At 36.5% G+C, this 21,892-nt stretch overlaps 1 protein-coding gene across 3 annotated transcripts in view; it reads left to right on the top strand.

The window, feature by feature from the left end:
• The window catches only part of PDXDC1 (pyridoxal dependent decarboxylase domain containing 1), a 34,180-nt gene extending 12,368 nt beyond the window's left edge, over nucleotides 1–21,812 (top strand). For 2 of the 3 annotated variants that reach the window (XM_049835367.1, XM_049835368.1), the window contains exons 6-23: nucleotides 1,056–1,245; nucleotides 3,771–3,839; nucleotides 4,407–4,485; nucleotides 5,294–5,378; nucleotides 6,224–6,272; nucleotides 6,381–6,482; nucleotides 6,689–6,814; nucleotides 8,104–8,154; nucleotides 9,984–10,047; nucleotides 11,397–11,485; nucleotides 12,210–12,315; nucleotides 13,430–13,601; nucleotides 14,276–14,394; nucleotides 15,225–15,346; nucleotides 17,369–17,461; nucleotides 17,550–17,646; nucleotides 18,892–18,996; nucleotides 19,839–21,812. In XM_049835367.1, coding sequence (XP_049691324.1) covers nucleotides 1,056–1,245; nucleotides 3,771–3,839; nucleotides 4,407–4,485; nucleotides 5,294–5,378; nucleotides 6,224–6,272; nucleotides 6,381–6,482; nucleotides 6,689–6,814; nucleotides 8,104–8,154; nucleotides 9,984–10,047; nucleotides 11,397–11,485; nucleotides 12,210–12,315; nucleotides 13,430–13,601; nucleotides 14,276–14,394; nucleotides 15,225–15,346; nucleotides 17,369–17,461; nucleotides 17,550–17,646; nucleotides 18,892–18,996; nucleotides 19,839–20,101 — 1,981 coding nt within the window. In that variant the 3' untranslated portion in view covers nucleotides 20,102–21,812. Of the gene's footprint in view, nucleotides 1–1,055; nucleotides 1,246–3,770; nucleotides 3,840–4,406; nucleotides 4,486–5,293; nucleotides 5,379–6,223; nucleotides 6,273–6,380; nucleotides 6,483–6,688; nucleotides 6,815–8,103; nucleotides 8,155–9,983; nucleotides 10,048–11,396; nucleotides 11,486–12,209; nucleotides 12,316–13,429; nucleotides 13,602–14,275; nucleotides 14,395–15,224; nucleotides 15,347–17,368; nucleotides 17,462–17,549; nucleotides 17,647–18,891; nucleotides 18,997–19,838 lie in introns of those variants that run through there. The other variant, XM_049835369.1, reaches the window with a different exon arrangement.
• The last annotated feature ends 80 nt before the right edge of the window (nucleotides 21,813–21,892 follow it).

The following is a 21,892-nucleotide window of genomic DNA, read 5'->3' as shown; positions in this document are numbered from 1 at the left end:
ATATATTCATTATTATTATTATATTTAATTTTACTTCAGTTATTGAATAGTTCTTTTCTCAACCCATGAGTTACTTTTTGTTTTTTTTATTCTCCTCCCCATCCCATTGGGAGCGGGGGAGTGAGCGAGTGGCTGTGTGGTGTCTAGTTGCTGGCTGGGGTTAAACCATAACAGTGTTGCACAAAAATGCTAAAAGAAAAATCTAGCTTGCAAGTTGCTTAATAAATTGACAACGCCCATACCTTATCTCTTCTTTGGTTAATTTGCGCCTTTTTCTTGACTTTAAATGTTAATATGCTGATCTGAGTTTGATTCTTAAACAGGTTAAAAATGGTGCGGGAGGAACAGACACACACCCCCACAAGCCCCAAGGAAACATGCCTAATAAATCAGATTGAAGGCAAAATAGCCATAAAATCATTAAAATATTTCTGCGGAAAAATATACTTAATTTATGTAACTCATGTATTTAAAACATCTGGAAAACTGTCTTGCTGTGTGCTGAATAGATTGAAAATAAGACCACAATTTAGTACAAACTCTAAAATACAAATGACATCAGTAATTTTGGGTATTAGAAAATACCTTGATTTGTGATTTCATAATAAAGTTTGCAAGTTTCTGCCCATTCACCTTCATGTGTCTCATTCCTATTTTACTAACTTAACTTAAAGAATGTCAGGTTGCAGTCCCTTTAAAATTAGGGTCCAGAATTTACGTGTATATTAAAACCAGATGAAGCCTTTCATGTGTTTCACACTGCTCTTAGTAAGCAGGGTTTTGAACTCTGTAAAGGCAATCCTTAGGAACCCAGATGTTTTTTCTTTCTTACTTTATGTCTGAGTCTAAATTAAAATGTATATTAGGCTTCCCTCATTGTTAATCTCAGCCTATCTCATCAAGTTTCCTTCTACTCTACTTTATCCTGGGAAAATAGAAGGGTTTTTTTATCCATCTTCTTTGTCCTCTTGTGAGCTCCTTTACTGTCAGTGTTATTTTAGTCACTAAACTGACTATTGGTTTTGTTGGTCATGTTTACTCGGCTTTTCTTGCAGATATGAAAATGGATCAGCATATTATCATGAAGATGATCGTGAAGGTCTTCTAAAAATCTGTCGACTTGTTATTCACACACGCTATGAAGATTATACAATAGAAGGATTTAACGTGCTATATACTAAGCAGCCTGTCATATACATTAGTTCTGCAGCTAGAACAGGCTTGGGCCAAGCTCTCTGCAATCAGGTAAATTGAATCAGTTGGGGTTTTAGCTGCAAGTAGAACCTACCTGGCTTCATATTGCCTACTTAAAATTTCGATTTTAGAAATATTCAGACTTTTCCTGCAGGAGACTGGTTGCAGTACAGTCTGGTAGAGTACTGACAGCAGTCTTGTAAATTGGTTTGGGTCAATGGAAGTTTTCCTTTAGATCCGTGTGTGTGCCTGGAACTTCCACTGTTAGAAGTGAAGCTTCTTTGAGATTTTTTCCAATGCTCCTGTATTGACTGAATAAATGTATCCCCAAGCAAGCTGAGCAGACTGTCTCTGCAGCTTTCCTGTTCCTTCCACACATTTACTTGATCAGTGTTCTTCATGAGCAGATTCCCTTCATCCTTGTCTCTTCTTTGCCTTTCTATGGACATAGTAGATTTTTATAGTTTATAAAATCATATATGTTTCTAAGACTTAGGATGATGCGTCTGCCTGTTGAAACACAGCATGAAAAGGGGTGTTTTGAAGAATGAGGACTGAGCTTTGGCCTCAAAAACACTGATTTTAGGAAAAGCATAACTTTGATTTTGAAAACTTTCTTATTTTTCCTCATGGAAGAAACAATAGCAGTGTGACTAAACAGCAACACAACAGGGGGTGGGAGGGGAAGGGAGTCTAAGGTGAAACCATACTTTGATGCCAGCCAAACCTCAGAAACCATACTTTGATGCCAGCCAAATATCTGCAAGCTAGTAATACAAAAATGTTATACAGTGTGTTGGTATTGCGTTATTAATTGTGATTTCCAACATAATTATATAGGCAAAGGAAGCAAAGTCCATACTAGGGGTGACCTCAGTAGCTGTAGTGGACCGTATGTTTAAAGTAAAACCATTTGTCTGGAAAAAATACTTTCAGGTTTCATTTACAGTCTGTGTTTTGCAGCAGTGGTAGAGTGGGAGGAAGAGAAATTGTCTGAATATTTCCACTGAAAGGATCTTACATGCTAACTTTTTTTTTAAACAAGTGATTGTTTCTAGATTGCATTGTGCTTTACATAAGCTGTTGGTCATGGTGAAAAGGACCCGAGCCCAAACATACTGGATTTCGAAACACTGATTTATTGTAAAATTTGGTTGAATGATGCCCCTGTACTCTTATTTTCAATAAACTTTTTTTTTTTTTAAGAGGAAAACAGTTGAGGGAGAAGTAGGCTGTGCTGATCCCATTTCAAAAAGTATTTTTTGGAAAAGCAAGACTACCCCGACAACCCAGGGCTTTAAAGAAACCCAGTTTTTCCTAATTATGTCGTAAAACTTATTGGTTTTGCCAAGTATTTATTTGCATGAATGTTTGTAGACTTAAATAAGCTAACTGAGGCCGTATACAGACATTACTATTGCATAGTGCACTAGTGATATTTTTCAAACTTAACATGCACTGAAATGAAGAGTCAAGTTCTTAGGGCCTTTGTTTTTCAAGTCTTGGGAGAAGGCAGGCAGAGGTACTACCAATAGGTTAAAAATGTAGACTGCAGAGAAACAAAAATGGTATCATAGATGGAGCTTGTTGTGGCCAAAATTACTTGGGAAGTAGGTGGTAAGAGTTCACTGGAGTAAGTTGGTGTCTTTGGTAAGCCAAGTGTTGCATGTAATTACTGACCAGAACTTCTTGATACAAGAAATAGTGCTAAGAATCAGTATTTTGGGACCCTTTTGCTTCTGAGTACAGAGTAGATCCTGGTATTAACAGTGGTGCCTTTTGTTTATATGGTAACCTGTCCACATTAGGTGATCACTGAACTTAGAACTGATAGCATTTTATCTTAGATTTTGAGAAGTAGTGTATATCGTAGAGCAGACAGTTGGAAATGAGTAATCAGATGTTAATTCAATTTCTGTTAAATGAAAGGGTAAAAAAAACCCAGTCTGTAACTGTAGTTCTCTTAATTTGCTGAATCTTCTGTTCAGTGATGAGTATGATCAACTACATTTCACTTGTCTAGTGATCTTCCAAGGTAAAGATCAAAATGTAAGAGACCTTGATTCCCCAGCTCCCCCTATGTTAGTGATGCAAAAGTTATCTGGAATTTGCCTCCATATCAAAGGAAGAACTTCACTTACCAGCATGAATAGTCAGCTGAACTGTATGATCCAAGTAGGCAGATTGCGCTCTACTCAGTAGTAAAGTGACTGTGAACCTCCAGTGGAACATGGCCCATGCACAAAGCACATGTTTTCTTATAGAATGTATTAATTGCAGGCGTGGCCAAGAAAGAGAGGATTGAGTTTAGGCTGTTATACAGGGCACGAGTATTTAATTAGAAAAACAGAATGCAGTTGACATGCTAACCAAAAGTTGATTGTTTTTTTCCAATTTCTCCTGTGTTTTCTTTTCTCTGCTATTAATTTGATTCTAAGTTTTAGCAGGAAACTTACGTTATAATGTAATATCCAGCTTTTTATTGTCATGTTTACTATTTTTTGTCACTGTATATTTCTGTGAACACTTGAAATGAGTGTGTCTCAATTGTTGAAATTCCATCATTTTCATTGCAGCTAGGGTTACCCCTTTCTTGCATGTGCCGTGTGCCTTGTAACACTATGTTTGGATCTCAACACCAAATGGTAAGTTTGTCTTCCTTAAGAGCTCTTGTGGGTTTTGGGTTTTTTTGTTTTGTTTTGTTTTTCTGGAAAGCCTCGTTAAATGAATGTCAAGTATGTTGTTAGGAAAAGCTTATTGATGTACTTACTTTTTCAGCCTCTAAGTCTTCTGTTTTGTAGCTGCACAAATCATAGATTGAAATCCTCTAAAAAGCCAGCAGCTTGTATCTTGGTCTTGTCAATTGCAAGATATTTTTAATAGCATCTAGTAAGGTGCTTTTTAGTCCAAGATTTCTAGAATACATGTAGTCATGCGTACATTTACAAACTACATGATGTGTGTGTGCTGTGTTTTTCACAAATGCATTATCTGACCTTCAAGTTATTTTACCTTTGAGAATAAGATACTGCAAGCCACAAAGACATTAAGAATGTCTTCCAGAAATTCAGAATGCTGTCCATTTTCACTCTTAACTGGAAAAATGCATTCAGCAGAAACAATTTTCTATTGTTTCTACATAATACTGGCTGTATATAATACTCTGTAGAATACTGTAGAATAAATACATATCTTGTTCTTATTGGTAACAGGACGTTGCTTTGTTGGACAGAGTGATTAAAGATGATGTTGAGTCTGGAAAACTGCCTTTGTTGCTTGTGGCCAATGCTGGTAAGTGCTGTGGACAAACAATAACAAAAAAAGCATGCTATTATATATATATAAAATCCAAAATAAAAAGATACTTTGTTAAACAGCTTAGTGATTGTATTGATTGTATATCAAGAAATATCAGGAAATATCTTTATGACCACACAATAATTATCTGTCCAGAGGGAGTTCTAACTGATTTGAAGTTGAATTGTACTGCTACGGTTTTGCTTATTTATGTCAGTTGATGCATTAATATGACTAGAACTTATTTTAGTGAGTGCAAATCTCTTGTTGAAAATCAGTTTCACATTAACACTTCAGAATTTTTGATGGGTGTGCCATCAACTTTAGCGTTAAAAACTATATTTTTTTCTTCTAGTTAATTAAAAAGAACTGCTCACGAGCAAAGTTTGTTTTAAGTACAAATGAATGAGGTGACTGTTACTTGCTTTGGACTTGGAAAAATACCCGAGTTGTTAATTTTGGTTTAGTTTCCTTTAGTTGAGGTCATACATTGAACTTATCAAAAAGTCTGCATTTCTTATCTGAGGCTCCTGAGTCTTTTATTGCCTAGGATGTCTAATTTTCTAAGTATTTTTAACATATTGACAAACAAAACAAGTATCTCTATTTTTTTTGACTAGAATTCCAGTTACTCATAAGTCACGATGAACCAGATACGAATATTGTGTAGTGGGCTCTCTTTAAATACCTTCTTTCCTGCTCTTCTGTGACTTCTTTGACAACAGTACAAGAGATCCTCTTATGTAGAGTCCTAATTTGCATGCTTATCCTTTGTCATTGCCTTTTTTCCTTTTCAACAAAGGGACACCAGGTGCTGGGCACACAGATAAACTTGGCCGACTGAAGGAACTTTGTGAGCAGTATAATATGTGGCTCCATGTAGAAGGGTACGAAACTCAAAATTTATTTCAGTATAACTATATTCATTAACTAATGGACAGCACATAATTTTACAGCTAACCAGAGAGTCATAGGACCATCTTTATTTTTGTCATATTAAGCATTTTATATGGTTATAATTTTGTCACTGTATGACATATGGATTGTTTTACATATGCAGGAATAATTACTTGGAGTGGTTATTTCAGCATAGGTTAGTCATTACTTTTACTCAGATGATAATCTTATCTGCCCTTGCTTTGAAGAGCTTGGAGCATAAATAAAAAGACCTTATAGGACAAGTCAGGGGAGACATACAGTGATTATTGAGAATGAGGAAAGAGAATGAACTGAGTGTGGAAGAGATGACACTTTAATGAAGGTTGTCAAGACGACTGCTGCAAGTACAATGTGCAACATAACTGGGAGGAGGATTAAACCAAGAGGAAAAGAAATTCCAAGAATTAGACAATGTTAGTGAAGACTCCAGTGCTCTAAGACTAATTTTTTTGAGCCTGGAGTAGAGACTTTTTCTGCTGATACTTCATTGTATAGTGTTATATTTGCATGCTATTTATTTCTGATCCCAGAAAGATGCTGAATTATGGGTGAGACTCTGGGGAATGATTTCCCCAAAGGTTGGACTGAAACATTTTTAGATTAAAATGGATTTTTACTTTTGGGCTTTCAATCTTGGAAGACCATGTAGCAACATCTACTGCATTGTTAATAAAAAACATAAGAACAAAAATTACTTCCCTTTACACATCACCATGAAGTATTTAAACTGAAGATTAAAATGTTATCTCTTAATAAATATTAAGTATGTGCTAAAACCACTTTCTTTTTCTAGTGTGAATTTGGCAACTTTGGCTTTGGGTTATGTCTCCTCTTCTGTACTGGTATGTTTTACTACGTCCAGAAACTTTAATAATGTGCTCTAGATTTTAAGGTCAAGATCTAATAAAAATATATATGGCTCATATTCTGTTTATTGTAATAAACTTCAGACTGCTACAAAATGTGACAGCATGACTCTTACTCTGGGTTCCTGGCTGGGTCTTCCGGCTGTACCTGCAGTGACACTCTACAGACATGAGGATCCATCTTTGGTACGTCCAGCTTCTCAGGCGTTGTTCTCAAGATCTTGAAACTTTAATTTTGATCATGGTATAGTGACTTGTTCTTAATAAGCATCTAAATTATAATTTGCAAAAGCTACCCTATTTAAGCTGTGACATACTCCGTAAGCTGGCAAAAATGGAATAATTTTAGAGAGGTTAATAGTGGTTTGTTTATTGTTTATTTTCCTCTTTAGTCCTTAGCAGCTGGGCTGACATCAAGCCAGCCTGTAGAGAAGCTCCGTGCCCTGCCACTGTGGCTCTCCTTGCAGTACCTGGGCCATGATGGGATTGTGGAAAGGATAAAGCATGCCTCACAACTAGTAAGCAACAGCTTGTTGGCACATTGTTTATGAATACTTTGCTTCTTTGAGTATGGGTTGGAGACTGTTCTTAAGAATCCTCACCATCTAATTTAACAGTTTGAGTCTCCAAGCAGAAACAAAGTTCAGATAGCAACAACAGTACAAGCAATATCCAGATGGCTATCAGAGAACACTATTATGCTTAGGAATGTTTTTATAATAGCTGTTAATACATCTTTTTTGACTGTTGTGATGCATTGTAGAAGAATCAACTAAAAATACTGTAGTTGTTGACAGTATAGCATATTGGTTTGTATTGTGTTACAAATTACAAAAGCAGAGTAAAGTTTTTGGGAGAGGGATGTGCTTTTACTATTAGAAGGTATATTTTATTAGGTTTTAATGAGAAATACTTAATCTTTGTTCTTTCTAAACAGTGAAGTAACATAATCACTTCCTTTATTTTGTCACTTCTCTATTTTAACTATTTTGCTTGAAAGCTGTTCAGAGAAGGACTTTCTGATTTTCCTACTCTACTTGGCATCATATTGTTTTAAGTAATAGTAAGTTATAAATGCCTGACAAAAAGGACTTCAAAACATTTCTTCAGAAACAGTGGCAAGTGCACTATTTTTACAGTTGAGTCCTTAGCCTAGTAAAAATTAAGGTCCGATATAATGTCTTAGTTAAAAAAATGCAGTGTTTATATGCAAAACATTTTTCCTTAAAGGTACAGCACTTAGAAAAAATTCAAAGAAGGGCAAAAGGGAAATGGAAATTTTCTGTAATGGTTAGTGAAGAAGCTATTGGCACGGCAGACCTAAAAGAGTGACAAAGTATCATTAGTCATTTTTGTGGCATCTAAGATTGATCTTAGCTTTTATAATAGTCTATTAATAGTCTTAAACCACAATGTAAGAATGTCTTTTCTAATGAAAATAATTTAGAAAGCCATCATAACCACTTCCTATGGTAGCTTTGAGAAAATTAACTGTTCTGCTACACACTGTGCTTTAGTTAGTCAGTGGATTTGTAGTATCTCTGGAACTTTGTCAATAAATACACCGAGACTTTATTTTAATGAAAATAGCTTTGTAGTCAGTGTTTTACTAAAAATAGAAAATATTTTTTCCGTTGCATTCTAAATTTACAAGAAAGAACTGAATGAATCTCTGACAGGTCATAGGGGTTTGTTCAGAAACAGAAATGATAGTAGTAAATATTTAATATTTTTCAGAATAGTTTTCAACTTCTAAAACTGTGCGTTTGTCTCTTCCTTTTGTTTCCCTTCTGCTGTGGTGTTTTAGAGTCAAAGGTTGCTGGAAAACTTGAAAAACCTGGATTTCATTAAAACTTCGGTACAGTCTGCATTTAATGCTTTGGTTGTATAGCTTAATCTTTGCTTATTAAATGATAAGAATAACTTTGATTTAAAAAAATATTTAAAAATATTACTTAAATCATAGTCATTGTTTTGACGATGCTTGGTATCTTTCTAATTAAGTTCTGGTATTCAATGAAATTGTGTGGCTTGCTTGTGTGTGACCTCTAGATTGTGTTTGTTCCATTGCTCTGTACTCATGCACTCAGTGGAGCTGACAGAACAACATCCAGAAATTGTTTCCAGAGGTTGTCTTAATTCAATTTAAAATGTGGATTTGTTCATTAATACATTTATGAAACCAGTTTCCATAAGCCTCTCTAATAGATTCTGGCTGCATCTTACCCTGCTGTTGAGATGATAACTGTGAACCCTGTGAAATTGTATGCAAAAATTATCCCAGCTGTGGTTTTTACACAAAAAATAGTTTTAGAAATTATGTCTAATGTATTCATTCCAAATTCAGTTTCTGTGAAATGTCCTGTTCAGTAGGGTTTGGTGGTTTTACTCCCCGCCCCCCCCCCCCCCCCCCCCGCCTCGTCCTGCCAATTGTAATTGGCACTTGATGTATAGAAAATATATTCAGCTTAGTTTTCTGGGGCAATAGATAATTCATGGATCACTGAGTGACAGCAACCATTTATGTAAAAATTGTTTTTCAAAGAGTATTAGTGGCTGTCCTGGTTTCAGCTGGGATAGAGTTAATTGTCTTCCTAGTAGCTGGTACAGTGCTGTGTTTTGAGTTCAGTAGGAGAAGAATGTTGATAACACTGATGTTTTCAGTTGTTGCTAAGTCGTGTTTAGACTAAAGTCAGGGATTTTTCAGCTTCTCATGCCCAGCCAGCGAGAAAGCTGGAGGGGCACAAGAAGTTGGCACAGGACACAGCCAGGGCAGCTGACCCAAAGTGGCCAACCGTGTATTCCATACCATGGGATGTCCCATCTAATGTATAAACTGGGGGAAGTGGGGGTGGGGGAATCACTGCTTGGGGACTAACTGAGTGTCGGTCGGCAGGTGGTGAGCAATTGCACTGCGCATCATTTGTACATTCCAATCCTTTTATTACTACTGTTGTCATTTTATTAGTGTTATCATTATTATTTTTTTCTTTTCTGTTCTATTAAACTGTTCTTATCTCAACCCACGAGTTTTACTTCCCAATTTTCTCCTCCATCCCACTGGGTGGAGGGGGAAGTGAGTGAGTGGCTGCGTGGTGCTTAGTTGCTGGCTGGGGTTAAACCACAACAGTGGCCTTGGGAGTTCAAGTTGGTGTAGCACTTCCCCCTTCTACTTAAATAAATCTTCCATTTTTAGGATTGTGAAACGTAGCATCAGATTGCTTCCAGAAGTTGCACAGTCCGTTTCTCCTATCCATAAAGCAGGATCATTTATAACCTTGTTATTCCTGCTGGAACTTTCTTGATGTTCTCCAATGATTCTGGTGCAATTTCCAAGAGAATTTTTTTTATGCTAATATTTGAAAATACTTAAAGCTAAATGAACTATTTAGTACAATATATTTGCTAATGAACATGCTTAGGTGTCTTGGTTTATAGTGCCCAATTTTTAATTATGCATACTCTAAATCAATACAATTCTGCTTTAACTGAATAATGATTTACTTTCCTGTGTTTACAGATATGTTTACTTGCACTCCTAGAGTTAAATTCTAATACTGAGATAGTGTGAATGTTGTTTTGACACCAGTATAAAAATAAGCTGCTTTGCTCAGCAGTCTAGGGAATTATACATAGTGTTAAATCTTTAAAAAATATGTGAAAATATATCTAATTTTTTTTTTTAAGGTTGAAGATGAACTGAGTTCACCAGTGGTGGTTTTCAAGTTCTTCCAGGAATATTCAAATAGAGGTATGTGATTTATTTAAAAACAAAACCAAGAAACCCTCTTTATAGTTTTTAAGCTACTAATTTGTAAAATTAATTTGGTGAGGTAAATGTTATGTAGTGCAATTCTCTTGTGTAACACGCTTTTAAAAAGGTTGTGAATGCTGGTCATAATCTAGTGATAGAATCCATCCATGTGATAGCTTCTTTTTTTAGATAGACTGCAGTGTTTTAAATTTTCATAACAAGTCATTTTCTGCCTTCCTGAGTGAGGAGAGATTTGCATATGATTTTGATCGTGAGAGCAGATGATGGAAGTCTCATAAGCTGCAAGCTGTGTTTGAGTGTACTGATGGAGGAGCATCTTCCTTGGGTTTTTTGCAGGCTTTCTGCTCCTTTTAAACTTTTAGTGGCTAGTTGCAAGAACCATGTTTCTCTGTTTTACTTATTATACTTGCTGTTGCAATAGTTTTAAAAATAGCAGAACATGTTAGGAACAGCTCTGGAAATACTGTTGTGGGTATACAGTAGCCATGCCACATGTGGCTCTGAGCAGAACGTCCTTACTTAGATGTGCTCTCTGAGAAAGAGGATTTTTGTTCTCGGCTACAACAGAGGATGATGTTGCGCTGTTTGTATGTGCACGGTCTGAGGATGGGGACATGTCCAGCTGGGATGAGGCAAAACACTTCTAGAAAACTTCGTAGTGTTGTTATGAGTGTTAATTTTAATTTTCTGTGGATTTTTTGTGTTGTGCATGGAGGAGGATTGGTTTTGGTTTTAATCTAATTAATGGTTGCACTCACAAAGTAAACGTATTCATCCAGGCCTAGTGACTTGGTGGATGCATTTATTTGAAAAGCTTTGCTAGGGAGAAGTCACCCACCTGAATTATAAGGATTTAAGATGTTTGGCCATTTCTGCATGTTTTTTGTGTATAATGGACTCTTTAAATACTTAGTATTATTTTAGTGTGGTTTAAAACAGAAAGTAATCATTAAAACTTGATTAAAAAAGTACCCGAATGCATCAAATTAAATATTGCAGCCTGCTGTGACAGGATTTTGCTTTGTGAAAACATAGTTTTTATTTCCATTGGGGCATTTGAACCTCAAAACTGAGAGAAGTATTTTATTGGTTGTTTTTAAAACTAGTATATTCAACTCTCTATTTTACTTCTAGTATTTTTCATGTTCAACACACCTTTTAAAAAAAAAAAAATCCTTGCTAGTCTGCTTGAGGTCCAGTACATCATCTAGATGTGTTACATTACCTAGGAAATGTAATTGTCTTTTATCTAAATTTTAGGTTGCCTTTTGTTTAATTAAGTAAATAAAAATCCACTTCTGTGATTCTTATATCTTTGGATTCAGATCAAACCTCACATGCTGCACAGGCCTCAACTATTCAGCACCCCATAATAAGCAACGAAAGATACATTTATGACACTTTCAATCAGTGGGTAAGAATGGATGCTTTTTCTCTTTAGGAAAAAAGAAGTGACAGGGGAATGTTTCCAGGGGTTCATGAGTAATTATAAGACCTTTGGTAGACTAGTTTGGTAGTTATTATTGATCTTGTATCCTCTGCAAAACTAGTGGGCGCTTTGGATTTAAAAGATGAATTTGCTCTGAAGCAAAGTTGCTTTCATGTTTCTGATTATTTTACATATGTAATTACTACTGAAATTATTACTGCATCTTAAGCTGTTCGTAGTGGATTTTTTTCTTTGGTCTTGTGGGAATACATGAAAACTTTAGAACTCTTTTTAATCAGCTAAATACTTCATTGACGATGTCTGTGTATTCATGAATAAACAGTCTTTCTTTTCCAGATCTTAAGAGAATTAATTCTAGAAACATGTGCTTTCAGAGAGCTGAGCACATAACTATTTTGGATCAATTGCGTAGTAATTATGGCATACTTAATGACAGTGACAATTTTGCAGAAACTTCTGACTTGTAACACTTGTAGCTTACCCTGAATTTTCATTATTTTAAGTATAGTCCAACTTTGTCGTATCACCAGCAAGCTGAAGTATTTTGCCGTAAGAAGTGATTTTGAGAAATATAGAAAACTGTGTTTAGTTTGTGGTTCCCCTTAATGGTAGGAAGAGTCTAGCCTGAGTCAGCAACTGCAGGAGGTCACACTCTGTGTGTTTCTTTAACTGCGCCTTATCCCTTCAGCTAGGAGAGCAGCTGGCACAGGTGGTCCCTGCCAGTGGAGTTGATGTGGTAGAACTGGAAGATGAAGGCACGTGTGTGCGTTTTAGCCCACTAATGACTTCTGCAGGTAACATTCACTTAATTTAGCCACTTGTGAAAATTGCGACTTGCTATAGAATTGTACAACAACCTCGTGGTGTAAAAGCAGATATACTCAAGAAACTCTTTAGTATATTCTATGGTGAGGATTTTCTTACAAACAAAACAAAACTATCTCGGCTTTATCATTCTGCTGCGCCATGGCAATGGGTGCTTTAGTGGTAGCTCAGCTGTTGTGGGTGACATTTCCTCACCACCTCTGCAAAGAAAGACTTTTACTGATTATTTCTTAAATTCACTAGGAAAAACAAGGGGAGAAGCTCTTTGTTTCTAGCAGTTATAAACAAAATATGAAGGATAAATCATCCCTACCTTTCTTCCTCTCAGTTGCTCAACCCAAGATGCTTGACCTTTCTACAGAGGTGTTTGCAACACTGAAATGGTGCTTGTGTTCAAAATATTGCTACTTAACTAGAAGAATTATTTACTAAACATCGAGGTTTTTCTATAATTACTGATGGGGGTTGGGAATAAAAATCTGTGTTTTGGAAAGTGTCTTAAATTTTATGTTTAAGCCAGTACCGTATATGTACTTTGTTTAGACTCAGCAGATGCAGAGCAACCTGCAGGGGCTCGGGGTGATGCATGGTATCTCCTTTTAGCTTGTGTGGGAAGAGTGTCTTAGGCTATCAAAACACCTGACACTGACATGAGAGGATCCTGGTGTATGCAGAAAAGTAGATTTTGGAATAAAATTACTTGATGATGCTGTGATGTTTTGTTTGTTTTGTTTTGTTTTAAATCAGCATGGAAGCTAATTCATGATCTGTTAGTCTATGGGAAGAGGCATTTTTCTGCTGCTAGCTACTGATGTAATGAAAAAGGGTATTGTCATTAATTTGTAACATCAGAAAATCCTTTTTATTGGTCTTATTTTTATGAAATCCTTAACTCTCTCCACTTTGGTGTATCAGTGGATAGATAACTGAAGGATAAACACTGTTATAGATCAAGATATTTCAATACTGTCTGTAAATTGTATTTATGATTGACTTAGAGTGGCTTCTTTACAGATTACTTAATTCAGACATCTATTTGATGTCTGTTCACTTTTATCACATACTAACACATCAGTTCTTCAGTTTTAGGAACTGAAATACAAGATGTTGATCAGTTAGTAGACTGCTTGAAAATGAAGATACCAGTATTGACAAGTACACTGCAACTGAGAGAGGAATTTGAGCAAGAAGTGAGAAGAACAGTAGGCCTGTTGTATATTGAAGATCTTAGTTGGCCAGGATTAGGTGTTGTAAGGTAAATTTTTCAGTATTTTCTTCATTATATATTTGGACAGACTGCGTTAACAGAAAGGAATACGTGGTCTTTTCAGTGGTGATATGAATGTATTGTTTACTGATTATTATTTGGCTTTGCACTCAGTTGAAGCTTTTGAGTGCTTTTTAAAAAATTACCTTTTTAATGTTGTTTACTTTGATTATTTTTTTAAAGAAAAGCCGAAGAGCTGTTTTAACAAAATTAGGGCAATGGTTTTAATATTGGAGGCAGTGTGTGGATCTGTTAGATGGATATGTAATATGCAAGTGCATCTTACTGTATTTAGCCAAGCATAACTTACTTTTTTATCTATAATGGGATTCACTTATATACTGAATACCATGTCAAAAAACCTTTCAAGTGTCTGTTCTGATCTTCTGATACAGTCTTCTGGGAAGGATTCTGCATAGTCAAAATAGTTGAAATATAATCAGTATATTACCTAGAAATTTGTTGTGTTCAGTGAAGTTTGCAGCGCAAGCTCGCCCCACCCCAAAATCTCTGATTACCAATGCCACTAAATGTGTTGATCTAAGCTGTAATGTTCTGAGATTTTTGGTTCATAAAATAGAGAAGATTGTAGAAACATGCTAAATGCGTCTATATTTTCATACGTACTGTAAAGTGAAATTATCTTCTGGCTTGGTTTGAAGATACAACTATCACAGTGATGGGAAGAATGATGACAAACAAGAAAAAGAACTAGAAAAAATCAATACAGAACTTCTGAAAAAATTAAATGAGCTGGAGTCGGATCTCACTTTTTCTTTGGGTAACTGCACTATTTAAAAAACTTCTGTTCAAGCTAATAGTCATTTTACTGGCTGTGTTATAATGGTTCAGTAGGTCATTTGTACATAGGTCATTATAATGCAAAATTACACTGCTGTGTATATGGTTATTGTAGAAACAACATCTGGAACTTTGTTTCCTCCTCATCCCTGTTTCAGTGCATAAATGTTCAGCAGGGTGAGCAAGGTGCACTGTTCTCAGAAATTCCTGTGAAAATGGACTTCTGAGCAACTAGACCAAAAAGTGCTTCCTTGTCAGAAAGAATAAAAGCTGCAGTGTTCCTCTTTGTAAACTGAGCCTTCTCAGTTAGTGCTGTATTTAATGAAAAGCAGATCTCATTCAAAACCCACTGACGAGTTCACTGCTTTCTGTGGCTAGATTAAAAGCTTCAGATGACTTTAATGATAATTAGCAGCACTTTCCTATTTACATAGTGCCACATTATAGCTGAAATAATAGGAATTTGCTTACTCAGAACTCTGATCTTTTTCTAGTCAGCTTTCAAAAATTAAGTGCCCTAGAATTGTGGAACCAAGTAATTCCGTAAATGAATTTGAAACATGTTCAACACTGATATTTATTATACAACTGTTTTTCTTGTTTCAATGTAGTTTTCTCTTCTCTCTTTGAAAACTTACAGTGCTGAGCTTTTTTAGTCTGCATTTATACCTATGCAGATACTGCTTTTAATTACTCAAGTGTGTGTGTGTGTATGTATTAGGATTTCCAGACTCGCAAGCATGAGTGTTGCATCTATTGTGAGAATGCATTTTTGTACGTCAAAAGACTTGATTCTCCCTGTGTTAACAGGTCCAGAGTTTGGAGGGCAGAAGAACTGTGTTTATATTGGCATGGTAACTGAGGATCTGGATGTGTCGGAGTTAGTTGAAACTATTGCAGCAACGGGCAGAGAAATTGAAGAAAATTCACGAGTATGTATTAATAAATCACAGAGCATTTCAGCACCTTTTATTTTTTCCTTTCCATATTGGCTTCAGGACATGGTTTGGTTCTTTGTGAAAGTAAAAATTGTACTTTCCCACAACAAACTATTAATTACTGTGGAAGTAATAAACTGTGTCCACATAAGGAGAACTTTTGTTACAGGATTTTAATATTGTGAGGATGTATTGATTTAAGTTCATGGTCCTGTGTTCAGGACTTCTAATGAAAAACTTCAGTAGTACTGAAATAGGCTCATTTTATCACTAAAATTTAAGCTGTCAAAAAAAACCCCAAACCCAACCCAAAACCAAAAGGGAAGGTGGGGGCTGATTGTGAGCTGGTGTTTCTCATCATGTGATGGGATTGAGATGATTGTTTATATACCAGCTTTAAGATAAGACTGAGCCCAAAAATGTTTGAAAAAAATTACATTGGTGGCTTAAAAATGGAAATTACAAATTACCTATTGAATAAAGCTGATGATGCAACTCCTTTTTGTAAAAGCATTTACCTGATCAGAGTTCTCCAAATGTTCTCTAAAGTAGAATTCCTAAATAACTTGCATCACAAACAAATGTCTGTTCTTTTCATTCCTCTAGTGTTGGGCAGTTAATTTCCTCACCTAAAAAATAAATAAAACTTCAGAAATCCTTTGCCTATTGCTGCCCACGGGAATATGTTGATTTTGGCAATGAAATTTTTTCTAGCAGGATTTTCTGGAGATGTTCTGCCTGCTCTTGACTTCCTGTGCTGCTTTGGGGGTGAGATGAAAGATGGTTTACCTGTACCTTCAGTTTTTTAACTATTGTAGTTGAGAGATTAGGAACCGAATGTTGGAATATGGGCCACTGATCCTGAAGCTTCTAGGGAGGAATAAGGAGTAGTGGAGGACTCAGAAAGGTGCAGTCCTTGGAACCAGCTATAAGAAAACCGTGATACTGAAAGGATCTTACACCGTTTGATCCAAAACTGAGAAGCAGAACCAATCTGTGAGAATGACACTTGCATCATTTAGACACATGATGTTTAGTACAAAGGGGAAGCTTTTAGAAAAAAACTCCAGTATCAGCACGCCCTTAAGACATATAAATAAGTATGCTAAAAGGCAGAACCAAAATTTAAGACAAACATCTTGACTGGACCAGAGAACACAGTGGTTCTTCCTTGTACTCTAAATGCAACCCCTTCTGTAGTCAGTACCTCGGGGTATTTAGCTTGCTGTGGTGGTGAATTCCTGGCTTGCCTCTCCCCCAAGGAAAAAGGAGCGAAGCTGCTCCTCTTTTTCCTGTGTTTTTATTAACCAACAGTAACCCAAATTTTTTATATTGTGGAGGAAGTGCCTGTCATCTAGGCCTTGTGTAATAATAAAACCCATGTTAAGTTATGGAAATTGGCATTTCTGTTGCACAAGACAAAACTGTGGCTTTGTTTTTTTGATCTCTTGGGTTTGTTCTTTTACTGCCCCTACAGCTCTCCCAGTAAGCTGCTTGTCCTTTGAGTGTAAAACATCAGTGATGCTGGCATAGGATGCCACAGGGATCAGAATGGCAGTTGTATATTAAATTTGAAAACCAAAGCTGAACCTAGATTGACACATACCTGGTTAGGCTTACCGTGAGGCTGGTTTAAGTCCTGGGTACTTCTAGAAACTAAAAGGTACTCCATGAACCTAAAAATTCTTCCTAGTCAGATTCGGCATCTGATGAACTAAGCAGATGTGCTAGGCAGATCTTTGAATAATTTGGGTCGCAGGCTCATTTCTAAATAAAAGAAAACTATGTACCATTCCTGTTTAAAATGACATTCTGTCCTCTGGGTATATCTTTTAAAAATCCTGCAGTCAGCCTGTACGTTCTTTAATTTAGTTATAACAAAATAGTGATTGTCAAATACTGTCTTAAATTAGAAAAATATCTGACTACCGCAACTGTATCCTCAAAACCTGAACTAAAAAGACAATTTCAAGTCGGAGTAATATATGTAATAATACAATTTCTGGTTTTTATTAGCTGTTGGAAAACATGACGGAAGTTGTTAGAAAAGGGATACAGGAAGCACAACTTCAGCTTCAGAAAGCAAATGAAGAACGACTTCTGGAAGAGGTAAGGCTATAAACATTAGTTGTCTAGGTGACTTGTCACAACATAGGTAGCTTGCTTACCAGCCAGTGTTTGATTGTGTACTTTGCAGGGACTGCTACGACAAATACCTGTAGTAGGCTCTGTGCTGAACTGGTTTTCTCCATTCCAAGCCTCACCAAAGGGAAGAACATTTAATTTAACAGCAGGTAGGACTCAGTGCATCCACAGCCACCTTATGCTGTCATCAGAACCGTTCCAATTTTATACTAAAATTGCAACGTGCTTTTTTGTGCCAATTTGATCGTGAGTGACATAATCCACCCTCAGGATGTAAAAGAACACACTCTTCACTATTTCTGTAACACCCAGTAAGACAATCTGCTAACCTCACTTGTACAGTTTACATTTTATTCTTGCATGCTGAGTCACATTAAAAAAGCTATATTAGACATGGGCATTTATTAACAGAGGGATAATTTCTGTGACTTTTGGCTACGTATGCTGCAAAAGTTTGGTGTTTATGCTGTGTTTATTAATACATAAGCTAGCAGGGTAGCTCAGGTCTTGACATTGCTTTGCCATGTATGTGCACATGCATCCTCTTGAGTGTGCTTGCAAAGTGGCACTCGGATGTTCTGCTGTGCTACTACAACTTGATGTCTCTGTCTGAAATCCTGATTTGAGCTATCATCTGCCTATTGCCACACTGATAAAGTACTAGTTTGTGTGCTAAATAGTGTAATGTCTGACAAGGACAGGCTGAAACTAGCCGAGGACTAGTGTGAACCTGGCTTTGTGGGAGACAGGAATGAATGGAATATTACAGCGTAAAGACTCTTCTTTTACTCATGTATTTGTGATTCAAGTCTGTTCACGTGAAAAGAGCTGTCTATAGCTTTTACATCATTAAGACTGATGTACTAATGTAATACTTTCTGCAATTATAAATTTTCACTGTAAAAATTGTGGCAGAGTCTTAAGAATATTCCTGAACTCGGCAAAGTGTCTGTTGGACCTAGAACAATAGTCCAGCTGTCTGTGTGTCTCTGTAAACAGTGAGGAAGGCCTTATGCTGTATTTGGGATCTTTCTTGCTGATTCTTGATGCACCAGCTGGAAGGCTCTTACAGCAGAGAACAGCAAGGTTACCTTGGGAATACTTAGTCCCCTCATAGCTAGATACCCCTTCCAAGCACACTGCTCAATAGCTTGCAGCTGGGAATATGTGAAGTGAGAGGAAACTTAATTCGTCTGTGTAAGTCTCGGCACTCCTATCCCCAGGTACTCAGAAATGGATTACCATCAACTGGCAGTTTCAACTCAACCTAGCAAATGCAGTTGCAGAAATGTGCATTAAAAAGAAGATCGTTACATACCTTATGAATACAGATGAACAGAAAACTTGTCTAGTTTGTGCTATATTCAACTTTATATTTTTTTTTTAACCTGTAGGCTCTCTAGAATCCACAGAATCTACATATGTATCAAAAGCCCAAGGAACAGGCACTACTCCACCACCAACTCCTACTTCCAGCTTTGCAAAGCAAAGACTTCCTGGTAAGTTTCTATGTCTTAATTTTATTTCTAAAACTTGCTAAAACATCCTGCCATCCAAGTTGCATGACACAGAAAGACCGGCATGATTTTCCATCTTTCATAATATCTGGAACTAGACCTTATCTTCTAGTGCCTTAATTCCACCATTAAAAACCTTAATTTAAACATGGCACAGAACACCACCCCAGTCTGTTTTCTTCCCAAGAATTCTTGAGACTTCAGGAAGTTGTTATCCCATTAACTGACAACTGCCCATGAAGTCTGGAATCTTCCTCTGGAATACTATGAGGTTATTGAGTTTTAAAAATCAGCAGGCAAACATGCCAAAGGTTTTATTTGAAATAAAAGCATAAAACAATGTATAATCATGTATTTGAGCAACTGTATTTCTGTTGCTACCTAATATTTTGTGGACAAAGTCATTCTAAGGTGAAGATCTGCTAAATCTATGGCGCTTTCTGGGTAGTTGTATTAATAATTAATGTTGATTTGACTGGCAGGAAAACCATAGTTTTAACTCGCCTTTTGAGCTGGCTGGCTTCCACTTGTGATTTTCAGTGCAAATTCCTACCCTAGAATGACTTCACTGTGCATGCAGGCAGCTTGTTTTTCAGCTGACTTTTAACAGTCTCTGTGTACGTAGGATAAAATAAGAGGTGCTATTGCCTTGCATACGTATCTGCATCTGCAAGAAAGTAGGCCTATGGTTAGGGTACAAGTTAGCACTCAAAATCTATTTGTCATTGTAAAATTCAGATACTTTCTTTGAAACTTAACTTGTGCATAGCACATTTTGTATTTGCTGCCTTCATTGGTACTGTATTCTTCAAACACTTCTACAGGTCAGAAAATTTTTAAAAGGTCTCTAAGAAGTTCTGATGCATTCAGTGAGACCAGTTCAGTCAGCCACTGTGATGATCTGGAGAAGGTGGATCAGAGACCCCCAGCTCTATTCCCTGGCCAAGAGCAGGGACCTTTGGAGACAGAAAAAGCAGAGGAGCAGAAGGAGGTGGCACAGGCAACAAAGACAGACACTGAGGACGTTCAAAGTGACAAATTGCCACGTGACTGCATGAAGGTAGAGGAACAAGAAGGTCAAAGATAAAATCCAGCCTGTGGCTTTCAGACTTGGCTGAGGAAGCCTGTGCCTTTGGAGGCAGGGTATTAATAATGCATTTAAAATGTGAACAGTGCCACACACTAGTACAGTAATAACTACTGTAACTTATTAACTGGGATTTTGCACAAATATAAATTCCCCCCATGGGACAGAGATTTGTCTTATCGTACACTTGTTACAGTTGCTTTAATCCTCTCTACATGTTGGTGTCACCAAAGTACTAGTGAAATTTATGAAGTGCTCATAAACATTTGTAAAAACAATTGGCAGTTATCCTTCCTATAGCAATCTAAGCATGATAATAGTTGCTAACTAACCAATCAGCCATACACAGGATAAGAATACAGTTGCACCCAATAATTGTAAAATGATCTTACTTTATGTTACTATACTTTTAAAAAAAATATAAAATCAACTGCCAATTGTTCACCTTTTTTAATATTTAAAATTCAGTTTAGCCCTTCCTGCAAAACATCTACTGAAGTCACACTAGCTCTGTTTTGCTGCTTTTTTTTTAACCTGATAAAGAACATTGCCAAACAGCTGTGGTGCGGTGAGCATTAGGGATGGATGCCTGTGGTGTATATAGGAGTCACTGAATAGTACCTTGCCATCAACCATTTTTTCCTGCTGTTGTATGACTTGACCCATTCAGCTAAGGCCCTAGGTCCAGTGGGAATTAAGTTAATGAGTTTTAAGCCTTTTAGAAAGAAATAGTGCCTCTGCATGCCTAAATGGCTTCTTGCTTCTGCCACTGGAAAGAATCACCAATGCACCATTATTTTCCTTTGCACGGCATTTCTAAACCAAATACTATTGAACACATTTATGTAGTGTAACTGGAGTTTTCTGTTGTGTATTTTTAAAGATAGTTGTAGTAAAGCTTGAAAAACCAATACATTTGTGATGGTTTCAACACTTATTTTTTGAATAACAGTAACTTACCTATGGTAGGAATTGTACAGATTCAAAGAAATTATATAGGGTATTTACACTACAGCACAACTTCATAGTGTCTAGGACTACTTAATGCACAAGCAAAGCTTTGGATAAATCAAAAGTTAAGGTGCAGAAGTCTTCCCTTGTCCCCCTGAATTATCTTAATCACTTTGCTGCAAATTTTGAGAGCCTCTTGTGGAAAGGAGAGCTTTTGGAAAAGCTTGCTTTCCTCAAGGTATCTGATTTTTGAGGAAACCCATCCCATCCCTGTAGAACTGGATACAAGCACTGTAGTTTGCTTCGTTGTTTTTTGTTGGGTCTTTTTTTCTCCCCCCAAAAGGTACACATTAACATCATAACGGCTGTAGTGGTAGCAGGACTGACTTTCATAATCTGAAAAATCTGGGGGTTTTGAATTGTACTGTCACCTGATTTGACTCTCAGCTTCTAGATCCTGTGGGGCTGGGATGCCATGAACAAAGTTAATTTTGCTGTTGGGGTAATTTATGAAAATCAGTGCAATTTTTCTAAAGTGCAAAAACAATTAAGTTGACTAGTCTTCCTCATTGGTTTCTTTGGTGCAATGAAGTATGTTAATAAGAATAATTTGTTGGGGATAAAGTTATCTCCACAAGGATTAATTTTTAATGTTTTTATATTTGGAAGTGTTAAACCAGTAGTTTTGTTGGAATGAGCTTCCTTCTTTAGATACTATCTAAATGTTTCAATAAAGATTCTTCAAATTATTACTCTTGAATTAAGTTATCATTGAAGAATACTTCCCTGTGTTTCCATAAGCTTTAAGTGTGTGCAACTTTCACTTTGTGCGGAAAACCA

The sequence above is a fragment of the Accipiter gentilis genome, chromosome 33 (assembly GCF_929443795.1).
Source record: "Accipiter gentilis chromosome 33, bAccGen1.1, whole genome shotgun sequence".
Lineage (NCBI taxonomy): Eukaryota > Metazoa > Chordata > Aves > Accipitriformes > Accipitridae > Astur > Astur gentilis.
The sequence above is the reverse complement of the archived record's forward strand: the minus strand, read 5'-3'. Positions and strand labels throughout refer to the sequence as shown.